Raw genomic sequence first — 12,333 nt, forward strand, 5'->3', positions numbered from 1 at the left:
TCAAATAAAATAGCCTGTTCATATGATCACGGAACCTTCGCATATTTCTAGCAAAAGTTTTTTTTTGTTGGCTTTTGTCTGAAGCTTAACATTAATAAATACATAAATTTTTAAAAGCAAAAAAGAAAGATAAATATACGAATTAAACTATAAGAAGCTACCCTGTAAAGGTCAGCTAGATCAAAACAGACGCACACACGCACATTCAACATTTAAAATTTGTGCCGTGTTATTATTTTTGTTTTTTTGGTCAGTAGCTTAAGATTAAGAAATATCTGAACTAGTATCCTATTAGTATTATATGGGTTATTTTTTTCTAAATACTTACTCTTCTTATATTTATTTAAGTCTCGTTGTAAAAGATCCCTCCCCTAATATATGATATGATATGTCATCGGTCAACTTTTGCTAAAAGAGGTGGGGGGGGGGGGGGGGGGGGAGTATAGGTCAAGTGAAAGTTAAATCCTAAAGGGTATTTATATTTCCATCCAAAGTTGCAAGTCAAATATGAATATGAAAGGGGGGGGGGGGGGGTTAAAATGTATATTGTCCTTGTTCACGTGACTAAGTTGACCCTTTTATCAATATACCTTGTATATTGGGGAATATTAACAAGGATTAAAACATCCATAAAAACTAGTACTGAAACTTTATGACAAACGGATACAGGAAGCAAATGCCTACATTACCAGAAATGAAAAAAGCTATCCGCTTTCTTACGGATTGACCAGCCCTAATTATAAAAAAGCTATTGTTCTGTAAGATTAAAACGATTTCTGAAACTGTATAACAAACGGATAATAACACTTAAATAGTTTCAGAATAGTCGATGGAATCAAATGCCTAAATTACCAAAAAAGCTATCCGTTTGTTACGGACGGACAAACTGACCCTAATTATAGAAAATTATTGTTCTGTATGAAGATCTCATATTTCTCATGTGAGTTCAGTTAAGTTGACCCTTCCAGTTTCCCTTCCTTAATCAGGTGACATAAATTTTTCCTCCCCGCCCCCCCCCCCCCAAAAAAAAAAATATTGTACAGCGATTAAGCGAAGATGTTGGCCCAAAAGCTTTAGGTACTTATATTAAAGATTTATTATCGCAGGTATCTAAAGGGATAAGACAATAGCCGTTAAATTATTATACATCCATATTGATGGTAAACATAATTACCCCTTCTGTAGATTTCAATTAGGGTTGGAAACGTTTGAACACTTAAGATAATAATGATAAATTATTGAATTTTGATTAGTTAAGTCCTCAAAGTTGTTTGTAAATAGGAAATTTTCATCAATTCATCGTCCATTGTCTTATTCTTTAAGATTCCTTGTAAAAACGAAAATTTAGTTTAAAGTAAAAACAAGAAAAATTAATCCATAAATGGGATGCTATAAAATAAAATATTTACACTTTCACTCGAAGTACCTTGATGAGCACTGAAACCTTTAATTTTGGGTCAGGTTGTCAGGATAGGTTGTATAAGGAGAAGGGGGGTGGCATTTTACTTAAAACGTTTTTTATTTGAGGCATATCTTTGAGCAAATAAAATGAAGTTTTTTTAATAATTATTTTTAAAATATTTTTACTCTTACAATGGTACATTTTAAAATCCACGGAAAGCTGTTTAATGTTTATAATACGATACTATAAATAACTGTTTTAGTGTGGCTACGAATCTAAGTTTTCCCTCTTGATAGGTTATGAGTCATACTGAAAAAACATGTATTATATTGTAGAAAAACATTGATTGCGCGATAACTGTTTACAATATGCACAGCACAATTACAATTATAAAAATGGGACCCCTTTTTTTAGATTAAAATAATCGGTGGAAAAGTTTATACACTGTCTTTTTGTAGACACATCATACCCAGGGATATAGGGATCATTGAGCAGTAAATTACATTTTTACCTAAGGAGGGAGAGTACACTGGACTGTATTTACACAGGTATCCAAAGCTTCATTACTATCCTTGCTCTATGGTTAGCTTAAAAACTTTGGGTACTTTTGTCTAATTTTGATTGGTTGGTTCTGAACAAGTATTGCCCAATCAATAATTTTAATCTACAACAGGGGTAATTTTATTTTCAGTATGGCTTTGAAATTAATATACGCGGGATTAATACCGGTTCAAAGCCATACTGGAAAAATGTTAGACAATTTTATATGAATATTAAAATGAAAATAAAAACATAATATCAATGCCAGATTTGTAAGCCCAGGACTTCAGCCCCTCAGGGTTAACAAAACTGTAATTAATCTTTTAATTTTTAAATTTACTATCCGCGGAATGCTGTCTATAATACGATGCAATAGATAACTATTATCATCATTGGGGATGTATTTCAATTAAAAATTAATTTTTTTTATCCCAATTAAAATTGGCGCTTTCACTCAGGGTACCTTGTTGAGCACTAAAACTCTGAAACCTTTAAAAAATTTAAAGAACAACTCTAACATGCCTAAATTAACGAAAAGGTATTGACAGACATACAGACATAAACAGATGGACAGTCACAGACCGACAAACTGACGGACAGACAGACGGACATATACATTAAAAAATATTTTGAGTGTTAATTTAAATATGCATTAAATTAAATTAAAATAGGCATGTCCGAATTTTTCTATCAATTTCAAAATTTGTATGGTGATTCTTGTGGTAGATAGGTAGACTTTAGAAATCATAAGAACTCTATGTTTGTTACCTGAATGACCGTACGTCCATTTAAACAGCAAATTTTTGTGTTATATAATTATTTGATTGATCTGATTTTTGGAATACTGATTCCTAGGACAACAAAGTACAATTTTGTAAGCGTAGCATCTATAAAAATGTAAGTATGTCCTTAAACATTATTCGGGTATAGTCCTTTCCACGACATCCCTCCATAAGGAGCGATTCTTCGTATTTTTAAAATGGCTTTTTATAGGTTATTTTAGGTTAGGTTAGGTTATATTGTGTTAGGTGATTGCCCCACAGGGTTAGGTAATTGGCCCCGCAGGGTTAGAGCCCCCCGCAGGGGCTAGACATAGGAGAAAAGCTACTGTGAAAAATACGAAGAATCGCTCCTTATGGAGGGATGTCGTGGAAAGGACTATACCCCATTATTCTGTATTTAAGCAGTTTTTCAACAAATTTACTTAAAATTTTGTTTCAACTTTTAAACATTTATATTCTGATTAATTAGTTCTGACACTCTAAAAGTGTTAATGTTCATTCATCACACCTTTTCAGAGCTTAGCTTTTATGGATGTTGTCATCCTTGTTTACCTATTTTGACCCCACCCTTTTTATTTTTTTTATGAGCAAATCATTTTGTTATTCAAATTTACTTTTTTAAATTAGTCAATGGGTTAATGTTTGGCTTTATTTCCATATGGGACCATACCCAAATTTAATTATCGCAGAAATCTAAAGGGATAAGACAATGGGAGATTGATTGATGTACATACTCAATGATGGTAAACAAAATTACCCCTTCTATAGATTACGATTAGGGGTGAACGTTTGGACACTATCCATGCAACGTAGAACGATGTCTGTTTGTTTGTAACGAAGGATCTCGCTAACCGCTGAACCGATCGGGTTCTCCTTAACAGGGTAGCTTCTCATAGTTCCCGGGAAGGTTTATAACTATTTTCTTGAGGGGTGGGACACCTAGGGGATTGGGGCAAAGCCACTTGTAGTTAATAAACCAACCAATCAAAATTCAATAAAAGTCCTCAAAAAATATGAACGTTATCATAAAACTAGTAAGTAGTAAAGAGGAGGGAGGGGACTCGAGTATTATTATTATAAAGTCTCCTGTATTTATTTAAATGTATGATTTATGGGGATTAACCCTCGGAATATGGGGGGGGGGTGGTGGTAAGTAACTGGTAACATGATATTACGGTCAGCCAAGGTGTTCGTACAGAAATGTTGTAAGAATTATTCTTTAGAAAATTCAAGCTATATTTTAAATTTGAGAACTTAAGTAACTGATATAGATATTATATTAATTATTATAAAAAAAAATTTTGTTTGGTATATTAGATAAATAAATAGCTATTTCTGATCATTGATACATCAAAGTCAAGCAATATTTTGAAAAATTAAGTATCACATATAGATATTATAAAAAAACCTTTGGTTGGTATATTAGCTACTTCTGAATCTGATGCATCATTGTAACCCCCCCCCCCCCCCCCCCCACGCCAGAATTCATTAACAATATATGTGCACCTGTTTCTCTACTTTGTGTGTGACTCACGTATAAGATATTTTAAGAAATATGATTGGGGGGGGGGGGGGGGGTTACATAACATTTTTAAAAAATAATACATAATTAATAAATCTACAAAATCCTATTTCTTTATTTGAACTGACAAACACAACAGAACATAAAGTAACTGGAAAAGTCAAAAGATAAATTAGCAATAACAACTTTGGAGACTTTTTTTCTTTAATTGTGATTGGTTGGTTTATTAAGCATGAAATGCTGCCAAAATGGAAATAAAAAAACAAGCGAAATTAGCAATAAGAACTAAGATTAACTATCTTGATAATCTGGCTACGAGATTGCGTGATGCTATAAAAAAAAACTATTCACCAAACCTCTATTATTCAAGTCATAAAATTCTAGTGAGGTCGTAAACCTTATTCGTATGTTAATATTTTCCGGAATTTTTATGATTTTCTGACAATGTTTGACCGTAAAGATATGTGAACATATGTAGTATTTTACAAATACATCCCAAATCTAGCATAAGTTGACCCCTTCTCTCCGTATGAAAATGTTAGCAGAGGTGTGAAGTCTCAATTTCCGGTCGTTTGAATATATCGGGGAATTTGTATATTTTTAGGGTTATTTTAGTATTTTGAAAATATTGAAAACAGTAACATTTCTCTACGAAATCACCCATCGTTTACGATTTTGAGTATGTTTTGAAAAATACTATAAACTAAAACTATCATTGGTTTTTTTGTGCACGTCAGATCAAAAACATTACAAACAAAGAAAAAAATTTCTTGTTTATAAACGGATTTTTAATATTATTAGAACTTTTTTTGTATGAATTCCTTGAGTGTAAGAAAACTCTTTCCGCATTCCGGTTGGTTACAATAAAAATAGTTGACAGTCTCGGCATGGGTTAACATGTGTTTGTCTATAGTCTCCTGTAAATAGATGAATAGATAGATTTACAATATAGTAGTTGACAGTCTCGGCATGGGTTAACATATGTTTGTCTATAGTCTCCTGTAAATAGAAAGATATACAATATAGTAGTTGACAGTCTCGGCATGGGTTAACATGTGTTTGTCGATAGTCTCCTGTAAATAGATAGATATACAATATAGTAGTTGACTGTCTCTGCATGGGTTAACATATGTTTGTCTATAGTCTCCTGTAAATAGATAGATATACAATATAGTAGTTGACTGTCTCTGCATGGGTTAACATGTGTTTGTCTATAGTCTCCTGTAAATAGATAGATATATAATATAGTAGTTGACTGTCTCGGCATAGGTTAACATATGTTTGTCTATAGTCTCCTGTAAATAAAGAGAGATGAAAAAACATAATAGATGTGTATGTGATGTTTCTTAGTGTTTGGTCCTAAATAGTCATGGAGAAGGTCGAGATACTTTTGTATCCTAGCCATTAGGGCCATATCAATATAAAAATGTTCAATCATATGATTAAAACAAGTTTTTTAGCCAGTGCCTTCGTCATCTCGGGGCTAAAAAACTGATTTTAATCTTATAATTGTACATTTTATATCCGCGGAAAGCTGTTTATAATAAGAAGCGAGAAATAACTATTACCTTAGTTTTATATTGAGCTCCACACAAATGGCAAACATGGAAATCTGGTTTAGCTGACCTAATAATATCAAACTCAATTACTTCGAAAATAAATTTGGTTCAGGTGAATTTTTGGTGATTATAGGGGGGCTACGCTGTGTAGTAAAAGCGACCTTTTAACCTCAAACTGTCGCACAAAAATTGTTATAGATTTTTGCGCATGTTGGCTATAACTTATTCCTGATAAAAAGGCATTATTAAACTACAATTTATTTAAGAATTATTCCTAATTGCTTGATGTAATTAATGCCCTATAATTTCTTGTAGGCTAGACCTAATTATTTCCTTTCTCTTAAACCTACATTCAAATTATGTTTCTGTTTCTAAATCTCCTATTAATTTCCATCTTTTCAAAATGTAACTTTTTCCTAATTAATATTTATTATTGTAAACTTACCTGGCCATTAATTCAGCAACAATTTCTTTGTTTTCTTTCGCTGATCTAAAACATTTAAGATATTTGTAACAAAGACAATCATGTCCATAGATAAAAAATAAATAGTTTAGTATATAGGAGAATTTTTATCTTAATTTTTCCAAAACCTATCTCTTATAGCAGCAAAGTAATAGTTATTTCTCGCATCTTATTATAAACAGCTTTCCGCGGATTTAAAATGTACAATTAGGTATACGTTTTATATCCCCGAGATGCTGAAGGCACGTGCTAAAAAACTGGTTTTAATCCTATGATTGTACATTTTTTTATTCGTAGAAAACTGGATACAATACGATGCTAGACATAATATTTTCGTATTGATGAGAACCGGTTTTAATCCATCGGATATTAATCGGTGGCGAATGAATACGAGAAATTGAATTATATCAGTCGAATGGAAATTTCAATCATAGGAATCATTTATAATTCAAACATCTATCTTCATAAACCAGTAGCTGAGAATTTAACATTGATTTCCTTCAGAAAAAGTTGATGTCCTCAATAACCAGGAATCTAAAGGGATAAGAAAATGGCCGATATATGATGTGCATCCCAAATGATGATAGGCAAAATTACTCCTGTAGTTTACAATAAGTGGTTGAAAGTTTGGAAACTCAAATTATTGAAACAACCAATCAAAATACAAGTCCCCAAAGTTATTAAGCCAACGAATAAAAATGGTTATTAAAAGCTTTAGGGAATTGTCTAATAAACAGCCAAAATCCCCTCCCTTTTGATTAGTTGGTTTATTAAGTTGAGTGTCTAAATGTTTCAATCACAATTGAAATCTTCAGAAGGGGTAATTTTGTGTATTATGTACTGTACATCAATTTTTCGTCCACTGTCTTATCCCTTTAGATCCCTGGAAATTACAACTGAACCTGCAGGCTGGATATTTGCTGAAGTGTATATGAAATCCATCCAGAGCATTCATCCCTTTGTTGCAGGCATTACATTTAAACCTAAGAATAAAATACGTTCCAAAAAAATTTAATTCAGCGATAATCCACCATTTCAAAGTTCAAATTTTAGATAAAAATTTTATTTATGGTTGAATTTTAGGTTAGGTTTAATATGGGTTTTGAGATAACCACAGAGTTAGAGCTCCCCACAGGTCCTAGTTTATGAAAAGAGTTATGGGTAATTATCTAATTACCCTAGATAATGGTTAATTTTCTATCTTCAATTTGTTTTTGCATATATAAAAATAGAGCTAAAAAAAATTTATAGGTATTAACTTTAATATCTTTATTTTAACATTCGTCGAAAATTGTCCGTAATTTGATGTCATACATGGTATTTCAAAATGGCTGAAAACCGGCTCTAACCTACAAAATATTAATCAGTTTCGAAGCCGTACTGGAAATGATATTTACTTTTTAAAAAATATAACACACATACTCCACCTGGTGAAGGCAGAACAGTTGCGTGCATGAGTTTGCCTTCCCCTCTTTGTGGCATATCTAAGACCACAGTCAGCACAGGTGGTTAAACCTTTCACTGGGTTCTCCAGGCTCTTTAATACTCCCTTAAAATAATATTTATTGTAATGTTTTATAAATAAAAGAGGGTGCTTTCCCACCAAGTGCCTTTTGAGCACTGACCCCCTTGGCCCCCTCTCTTATTTTTAAAATAAAATGAAAATGTTTCATTTCCTATTCCCAACCATGGAATCTATATTTGCAGTGCCCTAACCCTGCTGACCCATGGACTATCCAGATCCCAATATAATATAGCCTAACCTCACCTGACCTAAATAAATAAGAAATAAACAAAACAGATATCCCCTCTCATAATTCATAAAAAAAAAAGGTGGGGGAAGGGGGTTTGTTTCAATGCTCAACAGGGCACTTTGAGGTAAATTTGGGAAAAAACATATCAAGTATAGTTAAACGCAATACAGCATTAGTTTACTGAAGCTTTGTTTGTGATAAAAAACAAAATAATATAAATCTTCATTCTTCATTTTTATATTTCAAAAAAATGTCTGAAAATCGTTAAACACCCATAAAATTCGTCGAATGCTGGGATGTTACTTGATGCTGAAACTATAACTCATGCCTCTGATATAAAAAAAATCTGCTCTAATTTTGCGATATGTTAAAAGTGTATTTTAGTCAGTTTTACTAAAAAGAGCATTTGACATTAGCGTTTTTTACAATATTCAGGTATTGTTGATAATTTTCCAAAAAATTTTCTTGTCAATATTTGTTTTCAATATGGAAGCTATGCAGAAATCAAAATGTATATAAAGAAACTAGGTATTTTTTCAACTATTTAACCAGTTAAAACTAGACTTTTCAATTTTCCGCGGACTTTTCTAGAAAAAACTGGATTTTATCCAACCCTGAAGCTATTTAGTGAATATTAGCCTTCTACTCCTGTATTAAAGTCTTAAAACACACAATTTAACAGAAAATATGAAAAAAATTGAAACTGCTTAGTTTAAACAAAAATATAATTTTCAATTCAAAACATTATTGGGTAAGGGGGGGGGGGAAGTTCTGACACATTTGCGTAAACCTGGTGTATAGGCTTTATCTTTGGACTGAGAGGATAGGCTATTAGGGATAAAATCATTCTTATATGATAAATTTCCCCCAGATTTAAGCTTTTTTGGATAGGCCTCCAGGTTCTGGAGCTCCAGGCCTCCAGGTGGTCTCTGTACAGGTAAAAATTAAAAATAAGATTTTTTTTTTGAAGAGTTAGAGGTTAACTTATAAAACAAAATATGCTTCTTTTTGATTGTTATTTACATATTTGAAGAAAAAACATACATATTTTGTCTCATAAGCTGACATCTAACTCTTTAAAAAATTTTTTTTTTTCATTTTTACCTGTAGAGAGACCACCTGGAAGCCTGGAGCTCCGGAACCTGGAGGCCTATCCAAAAAATCTTAAATCTGGGGGAAATTCATCATATAAGAATGATTTTATCCCTAATAACCTATCCTCTCAGTCTAAAGATGAAGCCTATACACCAGGTTTACGCAAATGTGTCAGAACTTCCCCCCCCCCCCTTATATATTAATTTATTATATTTTAGCAAATTGTTTTTCATTCATTAAATGTTTTAAACACTTTGCTAGTTTCAACAAGGGAGGTAAATACTAGCCATATGAGCTGTTGTGAGCAAACTTTGGACATGAGCTTCTTTAAAAAAAAAAATATGACAATTTTGATGATAAATGTTGAAAACCAATGCTCACAAATTGTAATTTTAGAAGTAGTTTGTTGATTATAATTACAATAACAGAAACAGATTATAATACAACTAGGGGCTTCGCCCCAGGCCTCTAGGGGCTTTGCCCCACGAGGTATGATCAACTTAATTTTTCGTATTTTTTTTTTTTTTTGGGGGGGGGGGTATTTTCATTTTTTGGGGGGGTTGGGGGTGTCCCACCCCCCAAGAAAATAGCTTAAAACCATCACAGGACCAGTAGGTATATTCCCTGAAGAGTAGAGCCCAATCGGTTCAGTGGTTACTGAGATCTTAAGCTTCAGACGGACAGACAGACGGACAGACATCGTTCTACTTTGTATTATAGATGGCTCTACTAATTTTGGGGGTAATCCCCTCCCCACCCCCAAAATGCAGAACAATTTCTTCATACTTATTGTTTTGTTATCTATAATACAAAGTAGTATGATGTCTGTCTGGAGCTTAAGATCTCAAACCACAGAACCGACTGGGCTCTACTCTTCGAGGAATAATAGGTTGATCAAACTTCTTGGGGCAAAGCCCCTAGAGGCTAGAGGCGAAGCCGCTAGTAATTATATAAATAATGTATGAGTGAATTGTACAGGTAATATTTTAGAAGTAAAATTTCCAATAATTTTCTATTTAGTACAATTACGCATTTAATACAGTATGTCACTAAATAATATTGAATTTTTGATAAATTACAAGGACATAATTTGATGATATTGTAAACCAATAAATTAGTTTTAGTACAACTCTCATTCTGAAAGTTACTCAACACATAAAGTTAAAAAAAGGATATAGATAAACTAAACATCAAATTGCTACTCCAGGCATTACAATGGGATTTAAAATTGTCCGCTCAATTTTCCAGCTCACTGCCCTGATAATATTCTTATTTCAAGCACAAGAATCTCTTCAAAAGTATTTTAGCTACCCAATAGTTAACCAGAATTCTGAGATAAATCTTGATCAAATAGAAGCTCCAACTTTCTTTATTTGTAAGAAAGATCTGTACAACTATGAGAAAGGAACTACGATTATAAATCAAAGTTTCTGGCTGGAATGCTTTCAGTAACAGAATCTCCAAGTTGGACAGGAAAAAATGGTGATATAGCATATAATGATTTATTGTATGAGTTGTTTGATGATAGCTTTAGTACAAAAATCAGTTCTGGTAGTAAACTTGAGTTTTTGTTTCCAGAAGGATTTTGTTTTAGTACCAACACCAAAGATGACCTGTTGATAACAACAAAAAAAGATAATCTTATAGTATACATAGTTCATGAATCAAAATACAAGAAAATTTCCATTGACCCCCAAACGGTTATTCAATTGGGACCAACTTCAAACACAACATTTGAATATAAAAACTATAGAATTGATTATACAGCAATTGATAACACAGTTTTTGAGGGCCAAGAGTGTGTTGACTATAGGAAGATGACTAGTACCTATGGAGACTGTATCTACCAAGCCTTTATTGAGCAGCTTCACTCCATCTACGGATGTTATCCTCCCTGGGTCAAAACTGAAGATAAAAAATGTGATCTTACAGTTGAAAGCAACAAGTTGGATGAGGATACATTTAAGAGGGTATGGGAAGATATAGACTCTTTAACAGATGGCCTTGACATAGAAATCCAGAAGAATTGTGTTGTTCCATGTTATGAAATCAAGCTTGATCTAAAGAAAATGGTAATGAGTTCCAGCTTTAAGAACAATGCAATCTTGAAGATAGTCAACTCTAAATCTGTCCCAGTGACAAAAGCAGTCTACAGTTTTGATAAGTTTATGTTGACTGTGGAATTGGGCAGTGCTCTTGGTCTTTGGCTGGGTATGTTCATTTGACTTTTTAAACCAATATAAATCAGTTTTATTTAACAATCTTTGTTGAATTGTATTAGCACAACAGTAATAATAAACTGAGGGAGTGCAGTCTAAGACATTTTTCACAAAATCAATTTGATATTTTGATTAAAAACAGTTAGAATAATTCAAAACAGATCCATTTTCAAAATGCATCAAATCTTAAGAAGGTTATTATAGTCAGATATTTTGTCAATCATTAGAAAATACTTAGTATCTATGTTTTTTGTTTGTTTGTGTTATCTTTATCATTTTTTAGGTCTGTCAGCTATAAGTTTCCTAGACATTGGATTGAATATGTTCCCTAAATTTAAGAAGATAGCATCAAGATTTATGTTTTGATACATTTAATTACTGTTTATGTTTTTTCAATCCTTTTTTCTTCAAGATTTTAAATGTTGAGAATTTGAAAAATATATCTATTTGATCTAATAAAAACAATGATAAAAATAAAACAAAGAATTATTTTTTTATTGGTGGAAAAGAAAAAAGCATGGAAACAAACCTGATATTCTAGCTCATTCTTTGCATTCTTCTTGCACTTGACATTGATGGTAAAATGTTTAGTTAGGGATCCCATCCTTCTAAATCCCTGAGAACAACAATGACAGACAAACTTGATGTCAGTGTTCATTGCTGTACAATTTCTGTTTAATAAGTGCCAATATCAACAAAAAAAAATTAATTTTAAGGGGAGTAGACAATATTTCTTGATTAAACATATATATATAAATAAATTTTTTGAAGCTTCTCACCTTGCAGTAAATGCAAAAACTAGTATAATTTTTACTAAAGATGTTGAAATATTACTACTTCCACTATTTATTATCACATGATCCACCACCTAACATCAGAAATAAAAAAAAAGTTTGGTTTCTAATTAATATGCTAAACCAAATCAAAATATTAGCTTAACATGTCTTGTCTTACCTGTGGAATCCTGTAGCTTTAATAAAAAACACAATTACTAATT

At 32.2% G+C, this 12,333-nt stretch overlaps 1 protein-coding gene across 4 annotated transcripts in view; it reads right to left on the bottom strand.

The window, feature by feature from the left end:
* The window catches only part of LOC145304528 (uncharacterized), a 40,875-nt gene extending 28,869 nt beyond the window's left edge, over positions 1-12,006 (bottom strand). For all 4 annotated transcript variants that reach the window (XM_080146423.1, XM_080146426.1, XM_080146425.1 and 1 more), the window contains exons 1-6: positions 11,866-12,006; positions 7,696-7,817; positions 7,171-7,251; positions 6,251-6,295; positions 5,815-5,872; positions 5,068-5,163 (exon numbers count right to left, since the gene is read on the bottom strand). In XM_080146423.1, coding sequence (XP_080002549.1) covers positions 5,068-5,163; positions 5,815-5,872; positions 6,251-6,295; positions 7,171-7,251; positions 7,696-7,817; positions 11,866-11,994 — 531 coding nt within the window. In that variant the 5' untranslated portion in view covers positions 11,995-12,006. The remainder of the gene's footprint in view (positions 1-5,067; positions 5,164-5,814; positions 5,873-6,250; positions 6,296-7,170; positions 7,252-7,695; positions 7,818-11,865) is intronic.
* Between the last annotated feature and the right edge of the window lie 327 nt (positions 12,007-12,333).

Source organism: Acartia tonsa, chromosome 13 (assembly GCF_053477335.1).
Source record: "Acartia tonsa isolate MP-2025a chromosome 13, ASM5347733v1, whole genome shotgun sequence".
Classification (NCBI taxonomy): domain Eukaryota; kingdom Metazoa; phylum Arthropoda; class Copepoda; order Calanoida; family Acartiidae; genus Acartia; species Acartia tonsa.